Raw genomic sequence first — 23106 nt, 5'->3', positions numbered from 1 at the left:
CGAGCCTTGACACCAGGTTTCTTGAGTCCACATTCACGACCTACACGAGCCATGTTCAATGAGAGCGGAGGATGGGTGGCTTCGAATGTGTGATCGCGACAGCATCACTGCACTCATGGTTCGTTCCTATGGGTCTTTTGTATATGTTTAGCCACCAATACCATTTCGCGCTTGATCGCATTTTCATACATACGAGCTTCCTAGTATGGTCGATTCTCGAAAGAAAAAAAAGAAAAACAAAGAAAACAAAGGCTATGAGATTAATCGAACAAAAATACATCAACATAAACCGCCATATTCCGAATAAATGGGTATCATCCTGCCATGCAGGGGAATCAAACGCTCAAAACACAACCACCATGCCCCAATTTCGGAAAAAGAAGCAGACAGGAGACTAACAAGTCCACAGTAGCATCAGAGATGAGATCAAGAACAGTCGCGCGTAGATCAAATCGCAATTCAACAGCCATCAAACCGCCACTAACTAGTGACTCGCTTCACCCAGAGATTATTGCCATCGCCAGAATTCTCCTTCTCGTCCAGACGACGCCATGCTCGAGAAATCTTCATACCAAGATCGTGCTCCTCCTTCTTGATATCCGCAATCTCGTCTTCTATGCCCTTGATGCTCTTCTGGGCCTCAGCTTTAGCAGCCAGATCATACACAGCCGACGTAGGCTGAACGACCTTATTCAATTCAAGAACCAACGCCTCCAGACTGAATCTGCGCTGAGTCAGATCATCCTTCTTGGCCTCCATTGCTTCAATGCGGCCCTTCGCATCTAGTGGCATTTTAGGTGGAGACGAAGGCGACTGCACGGGCGTCTGCGCGACCTGCGCGACCTGGGATGGAGTGGGCTTTCGCACGGGTTTGGTCGAGTCGGGCTTTTTCGATGTCAGCACCCCAGTTGGGACTGGGCGGCGTCGGGCCATGATAGAGGATGTGGACACGTCGTCTGTAGACCGGGTTTCGAGCTGCATGCTCTCTCGCGGGCTTGCGCCTTGGCTGCCGGGTTCGGTGGCTGTGTATGTAGTTGCACTGAAACGGCTCCTGGGCTCATGGCTCGTGAGCATCATGTCGCCAAAATCGTCGTCGAACTTGAGTATCGGTTTGTCGTCCTTGGGCTGGCGGCTTGGAGCGTTCTCTGTTGCCGGTCTCCGGGGAAATGATACTGGACCACCGGCGGTGATAGTGGTCACAGTTGTAGGAGCGAAGCTAAAGTTATCGGGTTGAGGACTCGGCTTTCGAGCGTCGTTGCCATTGCGCTTGCTGGAATGCTCTTCCATTGGGAACCCACGTGACGACGATCTACTTCTGGGTTCCTTTTTCGAAACATCTTCGGGCTTTGAGAAACTGCTGATCCGGTGTCGAGCTGCATTGAGGGTCTTCTTAGGATTGAATCCCTGGCCCCAGTTTAGTAGATTGGACGCATGGGCCCCGGAGGGTTTGTGGAAAGACGTGTTACGGGGATCAACCTGGCTAGCTCTACCCACGTCACTCGAGGCCGGCTCGCTCGAAAAGTTATCCCAGCGTGTCGGTTTGCCAGAGATAAATCGTCTAGAGTCCTGGTCATGCTGGGCAGGCTGTACAGGTTGGACAGGCTGAACACGGGAATGAGAGGGTGTGTCAACATCTATCTTGGGAATAGGAGATGGCGATGATAAGGTCCCTCTCTCCTGTCGTGCATAATCAGAGAGCTGGTCTCCGTCGCCAATGGGCGAGACACAGAAACTACTTTGGCTTGCCCGCCTCTGAGCTTCAAGCATTGGCGAAACAACAGGCGAGACTTTCGAGTGTTTGTTATTGAGATCACCGCGCGGGACGGGATCGGGTTGCAATGATGAATGCAATTCGCTGATTCTCATTAGTTATGTTATTCAACACGTAACAAAGACAAGACTTACTCAGGCAGAGTGGGCAATGTTGTTGTGACCATATCATGCACAGGGTCTGATGTGGTGGGTGGGTTACCGCTCAATATGGGGCCGCTGATCGAAGGCCGTTTGGCCTTGTGGAACGGTCTTTTAGACCACATATCGATTTTCTCACGTTCTAGACGTGCCAGAAGGTTGATTTTGGTCGGAAATGAAAGCGCGGGATCCACGCAAAACGATGAGCAAATTTAAGTCATAAAAGAAAGGATGAAAGGGAATGAAAAGAGGCAAAGAAGTGTAGAATCTGGAAGGGGCTCTGTTTTTGTAGGCCGCGGTGCACAGCCTAACACGGAAGCCTGTGGAATATACGAATAAGAACGCGAAAAATATACAAGTGGAAATGATTCGAACAGCTAAGCACAAGCAAAGAAAGGAGAACTAAATAAGGAACTCAATGGTTAAATTAAAAATAACATAAAATAACATGGCATCCGCAAATAGAAGTGGGCAGATTAAAACGGGGGCGATAGTCCAGTGGAGTTGAAACATTTCAGGGACTGTTGGGCGTTTTACGTTGTATTTTGAAGTCCGAGAGCCTATTCTTTAATTAATTCACACGTGAGAGGAATGCATAGGTAGATAAATTCCTAAATATAACCTGAAGAAGAATGAAAGAGAAATGTCCATACTATAAGGGCCAATCACGTGGAGCGGGGATTTATGTTGATGGTCGATGTCATCCCGAGATTCCGGACTTTCCACCTGCTCTCTCCAAGATAATTGCGATCTGCTATAATGGGTATACACATACTTGTCCCACGTTGCTCATGGTCTGGACACCCGCTAATCTAGAAAATACAGATTCCGCCCCACAGGCTGAAGTGTTCGTGTCCCCCGGATCTCAACTGACCTCATACGCACGGATGACGAGACACCAACCCGACTAACCCCTCGCTACCCAACAGGATGTCTATCGCCTCACCCATCAATCTGATCTTAGTCTCCCTCTTTGCAGTCTTGGTGTACTGGCACTTCCGTCCCAAGGCGCCAATCACTCTTCCCCGTGCTCCACCGCCAACCGTCTTCAAGACCTACACCCCCAAAACACTTATTGAGTTTAACGGCGAGGAAGGCCGTCCCGTTTACCTGTCCGTCCGCGGCCGCGTCTTCGATGTCAGCCCTGGCCGGAATTTCTATGGGCCGGTATGTGCTTGTGCTTGGAATTGGGGAAGTGCTAGTAAGCGCCATTGGAACCGAAGCTGACGATACGATTGGAATAGGGCGGACCTTATGAGAACTTTGCTGGCCGGGACGCCTCGCGGGGCTTGGCTTTCCAGAGCTTCGACGAGGAGATGCTGACCAAGGACCTGTCAGCGCCGTTGGATGATCTGAAGGATTTGGATGCGGAGCAGCTGGAGAACCTACAGTCGTGGGAAGACCGCTTTTTGGAGAAGTACCTGGTTGTTGGCAAGTTGGTGGCTGAGGGTGACCCTGAAGCTCCTAAATCGTGACCGCGCAGCAAAAGCATCTAGGGGATACATATTAAGGAGGGTGTGTACGACAATGACCGATATCTCACTTACAATGACCAGCGTGAGCTTCGAAAACACGAGGGATATGTGATATATTTCGTTTTTTAGCATCAATTCAAAAGCGCCGCAGCCGAATCTCGGGTTTATTTGGAATATCATCTTTGGTCCTCGAATTGTAACCCAGCTGGCCAAGTTCTGCTACTAGCATTGACACTTCATATTAACTGCTTTTTTTTTTAAGCGAGAAGAGAAATCCGAGCTCACATTCTATACCAAACTTTCGGGTCTCGGAAAAGGATACCAGCTAGGAAGAAGTTGAGTAGGCCAACAGCATTCGTCGACTGTGGGGGTGAAAACGCCCTCGGGCTACAGCTAAAACCGAGATCTTCCTAGTATTGGCCAAGACTTAGATATATCCTAGAAGACCATCATACTTCGTCGCCAGGATCCAATGCCCCAAAAGGAATGGGAACACGGATTCCAAGATGTACAACTGGTGACCTTGGAAGTGATTTGATTGGATGAGATGGGAATCTGGGGAGTACGGGAGGCTGCAGATCATCAAATCACGTGCTTATAGGTATACATCCAATGTTCACTGGATTTTACAGTCTGCTGATCATTACATGTATCTTTCAGGGTACTCGTAGTTGATATAGATACCCCCAGGATACGCACACCCACACCCCTTATTTGGAAAGTGTAGGAATGATAGATTGATTACTCGGAACTATGTACAAAAGATAACTATACATCGCCTGACCAACTCCCTAACAACGCCCGTCAGCTATTAGCTTACCATTGCCGGGTTTAACGGAATTCTCGCTGAGCAAAGATGGAAGACAGCCTCATGTGCCCCTTCCTGAAGGTCGGGCTTTTAGCGTGTATTAGGAATATTGGAAGGCATGAGCGTCGTGGTAAAAGAAACTAGCATATATTGTTTTATATTTTTGAGATACATACTCCGTAATAAGGGCCTACCAGTACTATACTTCTCTGCTCTATTTCTCTGCGTCCCTCGTTCATTACATGTACTTATTTGACTTGCCTACAGTACCTACGTAGTGTACAAGAATCCATCTTAAGCTTTTCCATCTTGGAAATAGAAGACTATTGATAATCTACAATAGAAGCCATGTAACTAAAAGTGTTACAATCCAAATGTCATAATCTTCGTAGCTTAAAAGATATCACAAAACCAATAGTGCATTCCCACTTTGTTGCAGAAGAAATCAAGAAAGATCTGAATAAGAAAAGGGTAGTTCAAAGTTCTCCACGCAGTCTCTCTGTGTGGTCGGAGACTTTCTTCTGGACCTTTTCAGCAGCTTCAGTGCCTTGGGCGCGGCCACTAGCAGCGCCGATCTTCAACTGATCCACAACCCACTGCAAAGTATCCATGACCTTGGCATAAATGGTAGCTTGCGGACTTGCGGTGCCATACTTAAAGTACTGGGCGTTGCGTCGGGCCGCAGCTCGGAGCTCGTTGATGCTCGAACCCTGGTAGGTAGGAACGCCGTAGCTGTCCAGGTAATCCTTGAGTTCGGATTGCGACCATTGGTCGAAAGTGGTATCCTTGGCTCTGCCAGTCGCCTGCGCCAGGGCAGCAGTCGCAGAAGCGTACTGTTCGCCGCCAGCCTTGGAAGCCTTGGCGTATGAGTCCTGGGCATTCTTAACAAGCTCTTCGCGTGAGGCATCAGCCTTCTGGGCCGCCTTGTGGTTCACGGCGGACAGGTAGTTCCTGGGAAAGAAAGGTAAGCTACTGAGATCATAATCAAAAGACAGATATGTACTTACACCAGATGTTCCTTATCCCAAGTATCGAAGCTGTACTTATTCCACCCACCGGCAGCCTTGTGCGCGTTGGCGCGGACCTTAGCAACGAGTTCATCGCGCTTGGTGTTCTGAGGGACGGGAATGCCTCGGGCATCAAGGAAGGCCTTCAGGCGAGAGTCAGACCAGCCATTCAACGCAGTCTCGAAAGCATCCTCGATCTTCAGCTTGGCATAATCGGTAGCGCGCGCATATTCATTCCCAGCCTTGGTGGTAGCAGCGCCAAACGCATCCTCCACAGCGGAGGAGGCACTCGACACCTGGCCAGAAAGATAGTTACGGTTCTTCCGTGCCAGAGCAATGAGTTCATTGCGCTTCGAACCCTGAGGCACCTTGACATTGTGCGCGTCAAGGAATTCCTTCAGCTTCGAGTCGGACCAGGCGTTGAAAAGCTGATCACTCAGAGACTCCTTGGCAGCCTCGGCCTCAGCGGATGCAGATGCAGCCAGGCTCTGGGACTGCAAGCTGATAATGCGCGAGTTGCGGCGAACAGATGCAATGAGCTTGTCACGTTCGGACGGCTGGGGCACCGGCCATCCACGCTCGTCGAGCCATTGCTTGAGATCCGAGTCGGACCACTCCTCATACAGCCAGTCTCCGGGGTAGGAAGCGGTTTGGCCAACCTTGGTGGCGATCTTCTCATAGTTCTCACGCGCGGTCTTGATCAGAAGGTCGCGCCTGCGGGGCTGGGGGGGCAGGTATGCCATGGCGATCAAGGAATGCCTTCAACTGAGAGTCGGACCAACTATATCGGTTAGCTTTCATTCATACTAGGGAAATGTGATCACCCTACGTATCAAAGACCCATTCTCTGGCATGATGGAGCTCGTGATTGACGTGATCGGCAGCTTGTCCAAGGGGCTTCTGCACTTTGCTATCCCAGTTGGTCTTGACCAGGTTCTCCAGGTCGCGGCGGTCTGCAGGGCTGGGGTAGGGGATATCTGTATGAAGTGTGAGTATACGAGGTTGTTAGAAGGAGAAGTGCTACGTACTATGGTCCGAGAGCCATCGCTCGAGCTCAGATTCATGCCATCTGTTGTAGACTGTTGATGGTATTAGCTTGCGAAAGGGAATTTATGTACCCAAGATAACATACTAGCCTTGCTCCACCAACTGGAAGCTGCCACTACTTCAGTGGAAGCGAGCAAGCAGATGAGGCCAGTGGCCAAATTCAACTTCATCGTGTGTTGTGTTGGACAAAATGATAAAAGTATTTTTGGGGTCTAGCAAGAATGAAGTATGAATGTACCAGTGAAGAGAGTATGGAATATTTTAAAGAGAGCTGTGAAAGCAAGAAAGGGCGGATGATTGCGCAGTGACGTAGTTGGGGGATTTGCCTTGGATTGAGCTGGAGTGCATGAATCATCAGTCCATTCTGTTCTGCCCTGCTCTGGAACATTTGCCAAGACCTTTTCTGTGATTATTCAATTGAATATGGATACCTACCTAGGTATCTATATTATACCACTTTGTATCTATAATGCTCTCCTGCTCTACATCCTAATCTATATGGATTCCAAGGTTACCTGATATGGTTTAGTGTGCCATTTTGGGTTTAGCGTGTTCCCTTTGCCATGCGTCTATAAAGTCACCTCTTTCGCCCATTCCCTATTACTTGCACTTAGACGCTATTCGGAGGCATTTCAACATCCCATATCGCAGAGCTCTGCTCCAGCTTACAAATTACTACATACTATGCGCCAGAATAAGTACCTTAACATGCAAAGAAGCAACATGGCATAAGAGACTTCCATCTAACTTCATTCACAATACCACTAAGGACAGAAGTTATAAACAAAACCCTTCCTGATCCATACCCAAGCACAAGGACGCTGCCATGGATCATGAAGCAGCTGGGTTGGTACTCCAGAGGCAGCCATAAAGAGCCAGTTCTTGTGTTCCGAAAAGTGAGCATGTGATCACTTGAAGAAGTAGCTAGAAGCTGGCCGTTTGGCGAAAATGATAGAGGACCCCAAAGATGATATAGGTGTCCATCCAGAGTATGTCTCAGGCGCAGAGAGTCTGTCTCCGTGTCTACGTCCCAAAGCTGAATAGTGTTCCCCGAATGGGAGGCTAAAAAGCGGCTACAGGGAGAGAATGTCAACTCGCGAACCTTAAGACGGCTCGTCTGTAGATCTCGGGCCCTGAAAGATGGAAATGAGCTCAATTGCAGCCTTCGCAATTCTTCATAGTTTGATCTTGTCGGTTGAAATAGAAGCGAGAACTTTGTCACTGGGTGCCAACGCAGCACACAGTCGAGGTACACCAGGCGCCAATGGTTGCTTTTGGGATATACTGCCTATCTTCGGCGGGATCCCAAAGCTTGATTGTGCGATCAAAAGCGATGGACGCGAGGAGTTGACCGTTTGGCGAAAAAGAAACCAAAGAAACGCCCTCTATATCCTGTGGATGCCGTTCCAAAGACTGCCTCAAGACTCCCGTCATGACGGCCCGAAGCTTGATACTGCTATTATTGGCACCATATGCTAAGGTCCGGCTATCTCGAGAGAAGGATATTGGGAAACCCCGCCCTGAGAAGTCGTCAAAAGACTGAACGTCTGCGCTTCAATTCTCTTCAACGCCTGAGACTTCGGAAATCCACGTTGGAGGTACCTAGCAAACACCTTTCGTATAATCGAGCCTTTCGGGGCAAAGAGAAGACCCGATCAATAAATCTGGGGAGGGGCTTCATTTGCTATGACGGCATTCCTTGACGCAAATCGTCTGGCATCCTGTAAATCTCAGAAAGCCCACGGGACTTGTGGCTCTGCCTTGGTCAGTTTCGTCATGGATACATACATATCGAATAGCCAGGAAACCCAGCAAGCATAAGTTCCAAGAAGTGTGATCTCAATCCAAATGATGATAATAGATGATTGGTGCTCCCAGGAGGACAGTTAATCAACATTATCGCTTTCAGATAGGTCGCCATACTAGAGATCATTCGAACGGCCAAAAACGCTCGTATTCAGCCTTTTCCTCATCAGTCTCAGCCAATTGCTCCAATATCTGACCCTTGACTTCGTGGAGCGTAGCTTTGCAATGATTGTATCGCTCGTGCTCGATGAAACCTTTGTCTGGCCACAAATCGCCCATTATCTCTTTGACCTCCGCAACAAGCTCAGTCCCTGCCACTGCACCATCGCTATCCAGTTTAATACGCTCAAAATCTTCTCCCGAAAAGTCGAACGGGAATGGGATGTCGCTGTTCACGGCAGGTAAGTCCGCCCACGTGTCCTTCAGATCGACCAGAAGCGATTGGAAATGCGCCTCACCGTATTCGAACGTTCGGTGGACAAGAAATATCAGGCCGTATGCCGCCGTCTTTCGAAACTCGACTGCTCGGTATAGGTCTGGGTTTTTGGCATGCATGAGTTTTCGCCATCCAATTAACACGTTTTGGATGGTATATTCGTGCACAGCCGCAGATCGTTCTTCTGGGGAAAGCCCAGAGAGTTTCGGCTGTGGCGCCAGATCCAGAGTCTCAGGCTCAAGGCCACCCCAGTCGAGGAAGGCCGGGTCGGGACTGTGGTTGAAGAGGGGCGAGATGTGGCAAGACTGCCAGTCGATGATGCCCGTAATCTTTTCGGGATTATTTGGGTCTACGAAGACGTTGTCATCGTGCAAATCGTTGTGCCAGAGGCAGGGCCTGGTGATGGCAGTGTCCTTTGGGATAAGGGCATCGACGATTTGTCGGTACCATGTTAGAGCTGTAATTTTCTTTTCCTTGTCTGGTCGGTAGAGTTTTGGGCCACAAAATAAGGCAATCTGTTTCGGAGGTTTCAAAGACTGGATTGCCTTCGTCTCTCGCGTTCCGACTGCTTGCAGATACTGCGTTATAGAAGCCCCTACAAGCTTATCAGCGGATGTGCGAAGGAGATACGAACGACGACGTACATGGCCCTTTCTCGATGTCCAAAATTGATCGGTCTGCATCAAACCAATCCCGGCCTGTAGCCGGACCAATAGCAAACTCCGAATCTCTGATGGCCTTGCCATCCTTGACGTAGTGGCTGTCTTCTGGTGGCTGCACGTCTCCTGTGTAGTACAAGCTGCCATAATGCGAAAATGAAACGCTCAGCCATTGCTTCTGGAGACGTGTCATGGCAAGAAGCAATTGAAGCTTCTGGGGTAGTTTCAAGGTGCCCCAGACTTGAGACAGCGGAACACCCTCAATTTTATCCATGATGATAAATTCAGCGCCAACTGGGTGCGATCTTGCCTGCGAGTTCCATGAGTATACGCGAGGCGCCGGTGTCTCAAAAACTTTTCTGGCCTCCCAAATCAGTGTGTTAGCAAGGCTCGGTGTGGATGGAGTTCAATATAAACATACGAAGTCCATAGTGGCGACTTCACTGGCCGTAGTAAAGTGTGGGACGCCAGCATTCGGGTTAGGCACCTTGGCTATGACTTCTCGGCCATCGTCCATAGACATGAGGAATGCTTTGCTGAACATGCCGTCGGGGTACTTCTTGATAGAAATGCATCGAGAGGAGCCGACCGAGTCTGCTGCCACACGTGCGAGCCTATTCATGTCGAATCTGATCTCTCGCTTTCGAAGATTCTCTACCTCATCTACAATAAAGCGGCCACGCGTGAATTTGAAGAATTCATCGTTAGAATTCCAGTCTTGTACGGATTAGTAATGTTGAGTTGCGCGCACCTGGGCAGATGGACGTGCTTACCTGTCTGAGAAGGGCCCATGCTGGTGGGACTGTGGTCGTAGGATAACGCTGGAGCTTTCCAGATCGAGCGGCAGTGTTGCCTTGGGCTTGGTATTATCCTTTGGAGATAGCACGAATGACGCGCGGATGGGCGTCGGCACATTTTCCAAGAAATGCAATGCCTCTGATGATGCTTACCTTCCAGAAAATCACGTAGCATTCGATCACAGCGACATCAAATTGACGAGGAAATTGAGGGGCAAAAATAATATTGATTCAGGGAACGCTGCTTTGCTACACAAACCGAGCGATGATGATCCCTCGATAGACGTTAGTCTTGGCAACATACAGGCATGGCAACCCGCCACGTACAGGGGCACTAATCTAGACGACTATAATTAGCTCTCTTAGTTAGGAGGCAGACTTTCCACTACTCTTCAGTTAAACAGGAGACTTTTCTTGACAGTTTATTATGTCTCTATTTGGAGCGCCTCCTAGAAAAGCTGATAGATAAGTCTATATATGTAGAGCTAAGATATTCTCGGTTACATCATGATATCAAAGCAAAAGGGCAATAAATAACACTTCCAAGGTTTTATATATGCACATGCCATGTTCATGTTCTTATCCACATACATATTTACATATTCTCGTATGTATCTACTAGTACGATGCCCATGAGGCCTTCTGTACTAGTATAGTTCCACCTTGGAAGATATTTGACGCTAATCCGAACTCGGAATAGTGCATAATATTGACACCCTCTATCCAGACAGGGAGGGGTACCCAACGAGGTACTCAGGTTCATAATACCTTGGGAATTACTTCTCTTTGTCTTTGGAAACAATCATTTCCCTCTGATATTGATGAAGTAGAGAGCGAAACATCCGGTGTGACGAACTGGTGATCAGCTGTTGTCACGACCTCGGGAGCTCCCGCCCCCGACCTCCTCATTTGAGCTTCATACATTTGTAAAGACACAACACAACAATGGACCCATTAACACCATACTGCCGCGAGCTGGCCTCGCCAGGTATCTTTCAGACTGTGCTATCTGTGTACGTGTTCCTCAGAACTAAAACCAATAATCCTCAGTCACTGACGTACCATAGCCTGATTATCCTCGGTATCCTCTGCTCATACCTCCCCCAACACATCCGCATCATCACCCGTCGAAGCTCCTTCGGCATCTCCCCATACTTCATCCTCCTAGGGGTAACATCAGGGACATCGGCATTTGCCAATATCCTGGTATTCCCATCCACCGCGCAAGATGTCGCCTGCTGCCAGGAGATCAGCGGGATCGCATGCTTCGCAGGACTACTGGGTGTCTTCCAGGTGGCCATGCAATGGCTCTGTTTCTTTTCCATGTGAGTCGAACAAAGCACCGAATGACTTTTCTGATTTGATCCCGGATTCCCGACCGAACACCCCACACCCACACCCGAGCTTGTCTAACCGTATCTAGTCTTTTGCTGTTCGTGATCTACTTCCCGCGCGCCACTTCCCCCACAGACCCAGTGAGCACTGTGTCTTCCACCAATGGACCGACGTACCGAACCGCGCTCGCCATAACGGGGATATGTCTACTGCACGCGCTCGTCACCATCATCATTTCCGTAGCGTTCGAGCTGCGCCACCCGGCCGCTGTTGCGGCCTGGGCGAACTTCCTCGGTGTCCTAGCTGCGATCCTCGCGTCGATCCAGTACTTCCCGCAGATCTACACTACGTTCCGGCTGCGTTGTGTCGGGAGCTTGAGTATCCCCATGATGTGCATCCAGACGCCGGGAAGTCTTATCTGGGCTGGTAGCCTAGCTGCGCGCAAGGGTTGGAGTGGCTGGAGTATTTGGGGCGTGCTGGTTGTCACGGCCTGCTTGCAGGGTACCTTGTTGGCGATGGCAATCTATTTTGAGTACTTTGGACCCAACAGCAAGCGAGAAGTTGGGCAGCTGGCTGGTCAGAATGGGGCGCCCAATGGATCGGCCTCTGCTGGTGAGAGCGCCCAGCAAGAACCTGGCCATGAGGAGCGACCATCTGAAGAGACACCACTGCTTCAGAGCTAGTGATGTGCGCACAACAAATTTTCTGCGTGTTGCTTTTATATAGTGCTATTTTATAGCTTGATGGAAACGAAATCGTATACAGTTCTAGAATGAGGTGATCCAAAAAAATAAATTCTTATTAATCGTTCCATGGGCATATCGCAAGTCGAGGGGGGTCACTTGCGACAAAACGACAGATATTTAACACGGTCGCCTCCAAGGCATATCCTCTTCATGAGAAACACATCCTCCTGTCATGGCGTCGTGGTATTTGGTTCGGGCCCGATAATTTACTGGGCGCTGTAGATCAGACGGAAGACGTCGTTGAGCACGAAGTAGCTTCCGGCACCATCGGGCTGCAGCTTGAAGCACTGGGTGTAGTTCATGGGCTTCTGCTCCTCGTCGACCTGTTGATAGAGAAATTGTCATTAGCTAAGAAAAGAGAAGAAGCTATGGGCATTCAACATACCAGGAGGGCGCCGGTAACAAGCACAACGATGCCGTCTCCGCTGGAGGGCTGGGCGTCGAAGGTGGCAATCTGGTGCTGAACCTTCTGGAAGGGCAGGCCCTAGAGTCACGAAATCAGTATTGGAATATTTCTTTCATATTGACCCCCATGGGCCAGGATTTGGGGCTGACGAACGCCGAGCTTCTCAGTGATGGCACCGACACCCTGGACCGAGCTGGTCTCGAAGGTAAGCATAGACTGGTCACGCTATTGGTTGATAATTGCTATTAGTACAGATTCACACATCGTTGGCTTGTAGGAATATCTCAAGAGCGGGGCTTACGTAGAGACCAGCCAGGCCAGCGCGGTTTGTGTCAAAGGTCTGGTAGTAGAACTGCACAAACTGTTCTGTACAGGTTGATCACAAGTTAGAATATGACTCTTTGTGTACAATATGACACCCATCTATTGGAGAATCATTTCCACCCAGAATGACAGGTTTGTTGAGAACAGGCGCATTGCTAGATCCATGTGGGATGAACTAGGAAAATATGGGGAAAACGTACGAGCGACGGTGTTGAAGTCTGTATAAATTGCCAAGGTGGTTAGTCAATCTTTGCATCGTTATATTCACATTGTTTCCTTCGTTTTCCCATGACATTGCGCAACATAGTCACACCTGCTGTCTGAGATCCAAACGATCAGACCCCTCCATCTCATTCGAGAGGGGCATATATGAGCCAAGGAGAGAAATACATACCAGCCATTTTGAGGAAGGTGTAGAATTTGGAATAAAAGAAAGAAAAAGGTGATGCGATTGTGTTTGACGGGTACAGAGAGTTGAGCGCGAAGGGAGAAAGGTATTTGTTGATGAGGGGTTGTGGGGCAGGAAATGTTCTGCCGATGATGCCTGGCTGCCTTATGTTGTTATTGAAGAGCCTCCGCTTGACAGGTCTTTTACCTACTACAACTGTCTATATATACAAGAGAAAACATATTAAATACTCATTCATTGTTCATTGCTATTCATTACAAGTATCCTTCAGGTATCGTTCCGATGCTATCCATAATTGGTACAATTACAATCATGCCCAACCTTACTCCGAGTCCGAGGCGAACATGTCTTCAGCTTTGGGCCGTGGCTTCCGGCGCCGTGTTTCTGGCTCCTGCTGCCCAGCTGATTTTTCAGATTTGTCAGATGGAGTTGGGTGCTGATGTGGGTGCTGAGATAGCTGCTGGGGGATCTCGGTTTGGGTATCTTCAACGCCCGATGACGGCGCCTTGAGCATAGGCTCCCCATCAACATTCTTCAAATCACAGATTTCCATTGCGGTCCCATCCTTTCCATTCACTGATTCATCCACTGTGTAGACAGAGGTAGATGACTTGTTCTCATTCGCAGGGCGAGTAGGGTCAACCTTTCCACTACGCTCGTCATCAACTGTCTTCCATCGACTCTTGCTTTTGGCGAATGCAACAGCATTTTGCTCTGCCTGGGTCTCCTCCATCTCCTTCTGCTTCTGTAATTCTGCTTCTGTAAGCGGTGGCTTTTCGAAAACTTGGGTGAAATGCTCCTGGTTTGATTGCGTAAAACAACACCACCCTTCCCACTGATGTAAAAGGGTGCCAACACTGCGCTTCCACTTTTCCGCTTTCATTCGCCCCCATTTCATGTCCTTATCGAGTCGGCCAAGGTGTTCAAACACCTTGCGTGAACGGAGGGCGTTTTCGAACAGCTGGCGGTATCGCCATGCATGGCGGACGCCACTGGTTGCCGACGCCGAGAGGATATCGGAGATGACGTAGAGACCGACAAGCTTGGCCGAGGACGTATCCAGTTGTTCGCCGGATGGGGTTGCATTGTCGGTATCTGTAATTGCTAGGCTAGCAGCACTTGTTTCCAAGTCCAGATTTGGGTTGGCGCCGGTGTAAGCTAGTGGGCGGAAAACATTGCGAATAGCCATGTCGACAACTTCAGGCGCCCCAATTGCCGCATGATTGATGGCGAAGGATGTGAGTCGAGCGGTATCCCCACGTCGGAGCTTTGCATGGGTCGTCGGAAGTCGTGCAAAGAGATGAGTAAGCTTGGCCATCTTCAAGGGGTTCAAGAAGTTAGGTTCATCGCTGTGTGCGTTGGATCCGTCCGGAGGTGCTCCACCAAGGTTGCGCTTTTCATGCTCTCCATCCGTATCTTCTTCGTCAGATGAGTCGTAGTCGGGGTGTGAGACGAGTTGGTCCATGCGAGTGGCGTTCTCAAACTTAAGATGCTGCTTGGGGGGTAACCAGAGCGGAGCACCTTCAAATATCATCGCCGGCTTATCGATGTTCTTTTTCTTGGGGTCTGTGATGACCTGCCACAGTTTCCACCGGTAGTAGACACCACCTGGCGACCTCGGATCAAACAGCCAGGCCCACTTTTCGTCCATCTGGACTTCTGGCCGACTCATCAACAATGCCTCAAATCCAGGACCTTGTTTCACGAGTTGCTCAATCGTCATGTGTATCTGTCTTAACTGTCTTATGTCTGTCGGTAGCTCCACCTGCACCTGCATGGTTGGGCCACTTCTACCAACGCTTGGTCCATAGGAGCTTGGGGGTGCGAATCCCCCGCGATGTGGCCCTGGTGGTGGAGCTCGGCTCAAGCTTGTACCGGAACTCTGTGGAATTTCTTTGGCGCCAAACGGATGAGAAGTAGTAGTGGAGGAGAGACCGGAGGGCAGATGCATGTTTGAATTCATTGCGGTAGAGGAAAGATGCCGGCAGAGCGTCAGATAGTAACCCCAGCCAAGATATTTGTTCTGCAGCGTGCTGACAGCTGTTTCGATATTAGAGGCCGGCGAGTCGCTTGCGAGGGTAACGAGCGCAGAAGAAGACTCCCGATGGGTTGGCGATTGTCCGGGTGGGGTGATAATCTTGACATTGTCCACAGTCAGGTTCGAGGGGATCAATGCCTTGATCACAGACGGAGATGTCCCCGGAGGAAGCGATGCGAGGTACAAGGTGGGTTTTGGAGCTGCCCTCTCCTCCTCCTCAAGTGCTCTGTCGGCTTCAGATGAAGTAAGCATGTTTTCAGATTTGAGATGGTCGCGACGGGGAGGGGGGAAAGTTTCGTGGGAACGTTTGTGTGAGAGTAAAGGCGGCGGGGGGCCTAAGGGTCCATGGCCACTGCCGCGTGAAGAGGAAGCTGCGAAATGACGCCTGGGAGGACCACCACCTCGGCCTCTAAATGTATTTGACCCTCCATCCAATGACTGGGGCACGACTGAATCCTCCTCTTCGAACGATTTAACAAATTCTTCATAGACTGCAGCTGTCTCTGCTTTTTCCCGGGCGCGCTTGGCCTCCGCCTCGGCCTTCTGACGCTCAAAAAGTGATTTCTTTGGAAGTGCGGAGAGTTTCGCCGAGACGTCAGGGAAGCTCTTCCCCTTCGACTCGTCTGGCATGATGAGAATGAGCTGTAACTGCAGTGGAACTAGTCAATCTCAAATACAAGCAGGACGAAGTTATTTGAGGAAAATCAGACGGATAGTAGTTCTAGAAGAGCTGCAAGAGTAAACATCTTGATCTCCGGATAACTTAACTAGGCTATAGTAGGCGGTCGGGCTTCATCCAATCACCGGGCATTATCTATTTGGCACGTGCACGGCAGTACATATGCTTCTGGCTGGGGTAGGCGGTGTGAGCTTAAAAGGTCATGAAGAGCTACAACATAGAAGAGAAAATGGTTGCAAAGCAGCACTGTTGATAAATCTCATTAGGTACAGGGCTCAGTTTACGATCTACCATGTATTCAACGACACAGAACACAGAACAAGGATAATCATCCCCACTGAAGTATAGCCTCTTGTGGTCATGGCGGCCACCGAGAAGACTGCACAGAGAACTAAGTATACTGTCAGCATATACCGAAGCTTGAAAGCTTTCGTCATCATCAAGCCAGTAGCCAGGAAATGAACGCATAGAGGCCCTGCGCAATGACAAGCAAGTCGGCTAGAAAAGAATCGTTAGCCTTCAACACATAGACACAGCCTTCTCCTTGTCACCTACATGATTCTGCGAGGTATTGCCAGCTTCCTTGCAAACGTTGGAATAACCGCCATGGCCACTTGTGCTCCCACATAGCAGAGCTGACTCCACACGCCGAAGAACAGATTATACTGCTTTTTGAACGTGACAGTGTCTTCGCCGTGCTCGGATATCTGCGCTTCCAGTGCTTCTTGGTCTCTGCGTCTGTGATCTCCGGGAAAGGAGCTAACCAGAAGAGGATAATAAGCAGGGTGACAAAGCCGGCCACCACAAGGTATGTCCATTGGACATACCTCAGTCCGGCATTGTCGTCCACGGTATTGGCAAAGAAGACGCGAGAGGCAAGAAGAGGCACAACAAAGGTCCCCGCCCTGGGGACGGCTTAGCCTGCGTTCACGCAGATCTCGCTATATTTTGGGGGTCCACAGATCGAGAGGAAGGGGTCAGCTGCAGTCTCGAGCGTGGATAACCCGGCACCAACAACCTGTCAGTGTTAGAAGTATAGTTCGGAGCGTTGCTTTGTTTCACGTATAAACATGCTACCGCAAATCCACTAAATGACTTCTTCACGCCACTAGGCCAAAAGAGGAGATATCCAATGGCAAACACGACCAGGCCTGACTCACAAATGGATAGATCAGCTGGTGATACAATTGGATCGTTGGAAGCAACCTTGTGTCTTTTACCGGTCATGAAAGTAACCCGGAATCCATACTTGCGGGCGATCCAGTCAGATACGGTTAATGGACAGATGAAGTAGGTGCCAAAGTATGACGCTTGTAGGCCGCTTGACTTGCTAGCGGTGATATTTAGGGTTGTTTGGAAATGCGAGTTCAGAACATCCAGCAGTCCGATCCCCAAAGGAAGAAAAGGATTGTAACTACAGGACCGAGCTAAGATGTATGCCATTGAATATAACGAGCCGATACACACCTAACGCATTTGGGAGTAGAGACTGTCGCAGAGTCAGGTGAATTGCTGATATGACGGAATTGTCGTCGATGGTAATCTTCCGCTTAAAAATACCGATGATGGCTCGTTGAATCATCAACAAATATAGACCTGTTTATCTGCAAGCATGCAACAAAAATAGAGGTCGGAAACAAGGTGGTTTTTATGTATAAACCCCGGATTATCCCCAGCTTTGCATGAAGCTACGGGGGGTTCCCGCAGCGGGATAATGCATAGCGAAGACATAACATCACCCTCAGATCAGCTGCGATTGATCTCTAACTCAGTAGCAATTGCCTTATTTCATACTAGGACAGACAGACTAATCAGAGCTTCTGGTGGAGGAGTAGCTTCCCTAGAAGCCAGTTAGCGTGTTCAATGCACCGAATACGAAGTCGTCCAAGCTATGGGGAAGTTGGGAAAGTTTGGGGGCAAATATTCGATACTCGCTGAGTTCGATGGAGTCGGATGATACTACTTGTTTGGGATATAGTCTTGTCATCAGGTCTATGTCCACAAGCCATGCCACTCGTTAATCGGGCATGGGCATGCTTCCACCCAAAAGCACCGTTGTACTCTGTGTGCCTCATGATTCGGATTTCCCGAAGGTGCATATCCTGTTCAGTAGAAAATATGGCAGTGCCTGGATCGCTCGTTAAGACCTCACCAGACGGTCATCGTTAGATCGATAAGCCGAGCAGACCATGGGATTATATCCAGGCAATGTATATTCCTCTTACAGCATGCCATGCTTGTTTTCACATGCGGTTTGAAATATCCGGTCGACTATGGCTCGTGCGGCAGGGTCAAATATTGGTCAAATGTTAGATGACCCGATGGATGGCCGTTAAGACTATAGACGGAGTTTCTGGAGGGAAATCAAGAAGCGAAATTTCTTTTGTGCCCTTACAGACATGCGAGTAAAGTGGAAGGTCTTCTATATATCTGCTATCTAGTACAACATATGTGTTGCGCGATAGAGTTGGATCTACATCGGATCATCGCCCCTACTCCACAAACTGGGGCCCTTGGTGGACCAGCTCGAATGTCTCACGGAATGTAGCAATGGGCTCCGCGACGCAGTGTGTAATGCTGATCGACCGGTCTGGATGCTCAGAAGAGTGTATAAATGCGATTGATAAATGGAATGGTTTGTTAGCCAGAGTATTGACTTTTTAGATCTATAAATCTTATTGCATCTTCTTATATCCTATCACAACATTTGGGTCAGGTTCCTTTTCTTTCAGGAATAGCTGATTTGGGCTTCACCTTCGCTGCATGTTATACAATTCTTGATGGAGGAACTTTGATTGATTTAGGCGTGATCAAGGCTTGTATAGTATATGGCGTAGGCCACCAATAATCGTTCCGGATGCCGAGTATTTACGAAATATCAAGTCTACAACTATGGAGAGTTCTATGATATCGCTGATATGAAAGATGGATAATATGCAGAACTCTTTGGCGACAATCATTGGCCCAGTTGCAAGTGATTTGCATAAAACATAAAACATTGGCATTCTACAACAACGATCTAGATGCACCTGGGCAAGTCATGGATGACATGCCGGTACATAAGGGCAAAGCGGAAACTAAAACCGGTCTCTCCAATATCAGAGTCAGATGGAATCAGAGGCCCGTTACGCAACTCCGAGAGGGGCTGGACTTCTGAAACCGTTTTGATCCTTACGGCCATTGCTCGGGCGAACGTCTGTGTCGAGACCGGAATATCATACTCTTCTCGGTAGGAGGAGAGAGGTCTTCCATGGATAGGATAAGTCCCCAAGCGCCCCAGAACCAAGGTACGCGTGGACGAATCAATTTTTGAGATCAAAAGAAATAGGTAAAATAACATCTGTGAATAGTGTCCTAGGCGACTATCACCTCACATTAAAGTCATGATCATAGATGAACAATTTTACATTACTCCCGAGGTCGGATTACGATTATTCAAGACATTGGGTCCGAGATATCCGCTCTGGTGTCTGAACGCCCGGATTCATTTTAAATTTTTTTTTCCTCTGGCGAACCTGGCATCGAGGCCCTGAACATTGGTTCTGCAGGGTCCAGTTCTCCAGTTCGTGGATTTCAGATCCAAAAGACACAAAGATGGTACTCTCACGTTGCGTGGCGAGAAAGAAAACGTCGCAAATCGAATGCTGAAGCAAATAACATTGGAAAGTCTAGAATTAGAAGCTGGGACCTGTATTCGGTAAATGAGTGACGGAGAGAGAGCAGAGAATATCAAAATAGCACAATATTGCATGAGGAGAGTGGCGAAGCCAATTCAGGCCCACCGTAGACGGGATGGGCTCGCTAGTTGGTCGCCCTAGTCGTAGTAGCGCAGAGGAGTCGCAGGCAGTCGATCATAGCACCCTATATACATTATACGGAGTACGGAGTAACCAAGATAGAGAATATTTTAAAGAAAGGGAAAAAAATCAAAAAAGTAAAGAAAGTCAAGAAAGTCAAGAAAGCAAAGAAAAAGTTCAAAGCAGAAAAAAGCCAAGAATTTCAGTTGGTGGTCCCCCCGACTCCCCTCAGTAAACTCGTCACACTAAAGTCTCAAACTCCTCCCTTCCCTTCCCCAACTTGACACTTGACTTTCTCATCCATCTCTCTCATCTATAATCAACCCATCCTTCCAAGGTCACTCCTTAATATCTCGAGACTCTGCTATATATCTGCTTCCCATTCCTCGCCCCCATCTTCGCCGGGTAGCGAAACGGATTGATCAAACAACAAGGTGGCCCGACAGGGCTGCCAGACCGATAGGAAATGTCTGGTCATATTTCATCGGAGCATTCTCGCTCGAATTCACGATCCTCTCACACTCCACGACCCTCCGGGGAATCGACACCTCGCCACTCCTTCGGTCGCACCTCCACCCCCAATCCAAATGTCTTCGCCGATGAATACTCACTAGAAACCATTGACTCCGACCGCATCGAACGCCCCAACAGCCCCTCTTCCATCGCATCCTCCTCTACTCTTCGTGAAAACACCCAGTCAAGGACCACTAGCACGGCCCCGACCGAGAATGAGAACCCTTTTGGTGATGACGCTCGGGTGTCCTTCGATGAACCTCATCGGTCAAGTCTGCCCCAAAAGGGGTACGCTTTCGCCAACAACCGTAACTCCACTTCCTCCCTCAACTCGACGCCTTCTATGATCCAGCGAAATCAAAGTGTTTCTTCTCGTTTCTCCATTCCCCGCGCTCTCAGCCCCTACACCGGAGCGACCGGACCCAGCCATCCATATGGTATGTATCCACAAGTTGGGGTTAGCCGGTCGCCCAGTGTAGGTAGTACTTCGACGATACGCCCGATCGAGCGTCCACTTGAAGAATCAACTGGTCCGCAGCACCCCTACGCGATGTACTCGCAAAATGTGGTCGAGGAAGGAATGGATGATGATATCATCCCAGTCGGATTTCCAGGCCACAACCCACCATATCAACCGCCCGCTGGTCGTCCGGCTGATGATGTGGGTGATATCATTGGACCGGATGGTCACGCAGAGCCGCTACCACCTTATTCGCGATATCCAACTGGTGTCGTACCCAAACCCCCAGGGGCTGAGACGGCGGCCGATCTCAACACACCGCCGGAAGAACAGCGACTCAACAATGAAAGCCCAAGAGTGCCACCGCCACCAGTTTCAGAAACCTCATCAAGGGCTTTGGTGGCTGACCATTCCGGCGATGCGAATGATGGTGAGAACGAGGAGGAAAGAGCCGCCGCGACCACAGGCATCATGGCCTTCGAAGAGAAGCTCAAACACAAGGGGAAGAAGACCGCATGCTGTGGCCTGCCAGTGTGGACGTTGGTCCTCATTGCAACTGTTATGCTCATTGGAGGGTGTATTGGAGGTGTCATTGGTGGTGTTCTGGGAACCAAGAAAGCTGCAGAAGCCGCAAAGAAGGAAGACCAAGAGGCTCAAAAATCCAGTGGCTTGCCGATTATAACGGTCACTGCAACTCCTCAGATGGATGCGTCCTTGATATCTACCCCCACAAATATCAAAGAAATCCCAACCGGCCACTTTATGGTCCCTTCCGGTTATCAGAATGGATCAGGACTTTGTGTGGACGAGTCGAACTACGGCAAAGCCTGGAAATGCTTGCAAGCACCCAGCAAAATTGGCATTTCTGTCGGCGAATCCCAAGGTTACCATTCCATTGTTTTCGACCACGGTAATCCAACCCCGACGTTTACATATGGTGCCCAGGCGCCGTACTGGTCTGCTTCACCTACACAAGGTTTGAGTATGGCTATTGATACCACTGATATTGGCATGGGCCCTGCTCTGTTCTTTCTTTCTCCGTTCGACAAGCTGGTTATTGTCCCAGACGATACATTCTCGAACACCATTTCCAAGCGCGCGTGGGTGGAAGACGGGTGGGCAAATGCAAACGCCTACAAGAGTCTGAAGCAGACTGCAGAAGTCGGCGACAAGCCGTGGTTCTGTTGGTGGAATAACACGATGATGGAGTTCTTCTTGTATGTTAACCAGTCGACGTCATATTCCTCGAGCGCCACCGCTTCCACCAACAGCAACATGCCAGCGAGCACAGCTGGCTCAACTCTTGACTCCAAACGCGACGACTCCGTCCCCGATTACCCACGGAGGATCAAGATGGAGGAGCGCCGAGACGACCCATCACGCGAACCTCCCTACTGTCAGCAAATGCAAATTCGCAAAAACGGGGGTTTGGCGCTTCTCTCGGGCAACATCATCAACATTAAAGAGAATGAGCCCACACCGACCACTACCTACACCGATTATAAAGGTGGCACTGCCCAGACATACACTGCCCAGGCATCTTACGCCAGCCCGTGCTACTGTGTGTCTCTGACAGACTAGCCGGGCTCAACCTGAAACAATATCATTTATTCATTGTGGTCCCTCCTGCCGTTGGCCTAGGCGTTGGCGTTGGACTGGCCAGCGAATTGGTCTCAAACTCATGTGCACATGATCGTCTTCCTTGACTGTGTGATTTTATCTTTCTTTCGTCCCCGCAAGTTATTGGCCTTGTGGGATGTTTCATTTCTTGCATTATCCGTGACTATGCGTCCCCCTTCTTATTTTGCCCCTGTCATTGCGGTATGACATGATCCTCATTACTTTGCGAGTTATTCTTTCCATCTTTCTGGGTTATATTTGCTCTATCTGTTGATCGGCTCTTCTTCTGGTTTCAACTGGCGTTCATAGGATTGGTGTGGTCCAGGTACTGCGATATGCTTGATCATATATCGTTCTCATCTACTATCTTTTTAGGATGTTACGTTGAATTTTATCCTGTCTTAGCACTTGATGGAGAACAGTTCTATCATCATCTCCCCCAATCATATTGCAAGATAGATGGTATATCTTGGTTACACCTACATATTTAGGTACCCTATGTAAGATGACATAGCGTATTGGCTGTTAATGGGAAAGTCCGCCCATGAATCTCTGAACAAGAACCCTTATGTATATAAGAGTGGAAGCCGATATACACCATACCCTAATATAGCCAGGATATCCTCAGAATACTCTACGTAGTAGGTCTTTTCGTTAGGGTAGGTAGACATAGCCTTCACGGACCCGTGCAGCGACGTGTGGGTGGACCCCCGGGGCCGCCAAATTAGATGACTCAGCTGCGCATCACGTGTAAAGACACCGCACGTGACCGTCTTGCAACACCAGCATGCAGGTTGGAAAATGGTGGGCAATGACAAGTCAAGGGAAGCAAA

At 49.3% G+C, this 23106-nt stretch overlaps 9 protein-coding genes across 9 annotated transcripts; 3 read left to right on the top strand and 6 right to left on the bottom strand.

Moving 5' to 3' along the window:
• Positions 1–480: 480 nt before the first annotated feature.
• N7489_008941 (uncharacterized protein) lies at positions 481–2036 on the bottom strand (the record flags this gene model as incomplete). Its single annotated transcript, XM_056714691.1, has 2 exons — positions 481–1855; positions 1906–2036. The coding sequence occupies 2 exons, from the start codon at positions 2034–2036 to the stop codon at positions 481–483; spliced, it is 1506 nt and encodes a 501-aa protein (XP_056562313.1).
• Positions 2037–2702: 666 nt separating this feature from the next.
• Positions 2703–3386, top strand: N7489_008940 (cytochrome b5-like heme/steroid binding domain-containing protein; the record flags this gene model as incomplete). The annotated part of the gene is made up of 3 exons (XM_056714690.1): positions 2703–2758; positions 2841–3078; positions 3156–3386. 3 exons carry the CDS (start codon positions 2703–2705, stop codon positions 3384–3386), a joined length of 525 nt encoding a protein of 174 aa, XP_056562312.1.
• A 1284-nt stretch (positions 3387–4670) lies between these two features.
• On the bottom strand, positions 4671–6418 carry ish1 (double-strand break repair enhancer MSC1; the record flags this gene model as incomplete). Its single annotated transcript, XM_056714689.1, has 5 exons — positions 4671–5145; positions 5202–5960; positions 6031–6178; positions 6230–6280; positions 6334–6418. The coding sequence occupies 5 exons, from the start codon at positions 6416–6418 to the stop codon at positions 4671–4673; spliced, it is 1518 nt and encodes a 505-aa protein (XP_056562311.1).
• Positions 6419–7056: 638 nt separating this feature from the next.
• Positions 7057–7929, bottom strand: N7489_008938 (WD40 repeat domain-containing protein; the record flags this gene model as incomplete). Its single annotated transcript, XM_056714688.1, has 3 exons — positions 7057–7365; positions 7491–7800; positions 7862–7929. Coding segments are annotated over 3 exons (687 nt in total), but the record flags the coding sequence as incomplete, so codon positions are not given.
• A 248-nt stretch (positions 7930–8177) lies between these two features.
• N7489_008937 (aminoglycoside phosphotransferase family protein) lies at positions 8178–9941 on the bottom strand (the record flags this gene model as incomplete). The annotated part of the gene is made up of 4 exons (XM_056714687.1): positions 8178–9085; positions 9135–9513; positions 9571–9866; positions 9923–9941. The coding sequence occupies 4 exons, from the start codon at positions 9939–9941 to the stop codon at positions 8178–8180; spliced, it is 1602 nt and encodes a 533-aa protein (XP_056562309.1).
• Positions 9942–10891: 950 nt separating this feature from the next.
• N7489_008936 (PQ-loop repeat-containing protein) lies at positions 10892–11964 on the top strand (the record flags this gene model as incomplete). Its single annotated transcript, XM_056714686.1, has 3 exons — positions 10892–10959; positions 11014–11271; positions 11370–11964. The coding sequence occupies 3 exons, from the start codon at positions 10892–10894 to the stop codon at positions 11962–11964; spliced, it is 921 nt and encodes a 306-aa protein (XP_056562308.1).
• Positions 11965–12233: 269 nt separating this feature from the next.
• On the bottom strand, positions 12234–13158 carry N7489_008935 (nuclear transport factor 2 family protein; the record flags this gene model as incomplete). Its single annotated transcript, XM_056714685.1, has 6 exons — positions 12234–12350; positions 12413–12511; positions 12587–12658; positions 12735–12799; positions 12958–12975; positions 13152–13158. The coding sequence occupies 6 exons, from the start codon at positions 13156–13158 to the stop codon at positions 12234–12236; spliced, it is 378 nt and encodes a 125-aa protein (XP_056562307.1).
• A 330-nt stretch (positions 13159–13488) lies between these two features.
• N7489_008934 (SWAP/Surp domain-containing protein) lies at positions 13489–15834 on the bottom strand (the record flags this gene model as incomplete). Its single annotated transcript, XM_056714684.1, has 1 exon — positions 13489–15834. The coding sequence occupies one exon, from the start codon at positions 15832–15834 to the stop codon at positions 13489–13491; it is 2346 nt and encodes a 781-aa protein (XP_056562306.1).
• Positions 15835–20146: 4312 nt separating this feature from the next.
• Positions 20147–22234, top strand: N7489_008933 (uncharacterized protein; the record flags this gene model as incomplete). Its single annotated transcript, XM_056714683.1, has 1 exon — positions 20147–22234. The coding sequence occupies one exon, from the start codon at positions 20147–20149 to the stop codon at positions 22232–22234; it is 2088 nt and encodes a 695-aa protein (XP_056562305.1).
• Positions 22235–23106: the final 872 nt, after the last annotated feature.

The sequence above is a fragment of the Penicillium chrysogenum genome (assembly GCF_028827035.1).
Source record: "Penicillium chrysogenum strain IBT 35668 chromosome Unknown utg000005l_segment0_segment0, whole genome shotgun sequence".
Lineage (NCBI taxonomy): Eukaryota > Fungi > Ascomycota > Eurotiomycetes > Eurotiales > Aspergillaceae > Penicillium > Penicillium chrysogenum.
Note: the sequence above shows the minus strand (reverse complement) of the source record. Positions and strands in the feature narration are given on the sequence as shown.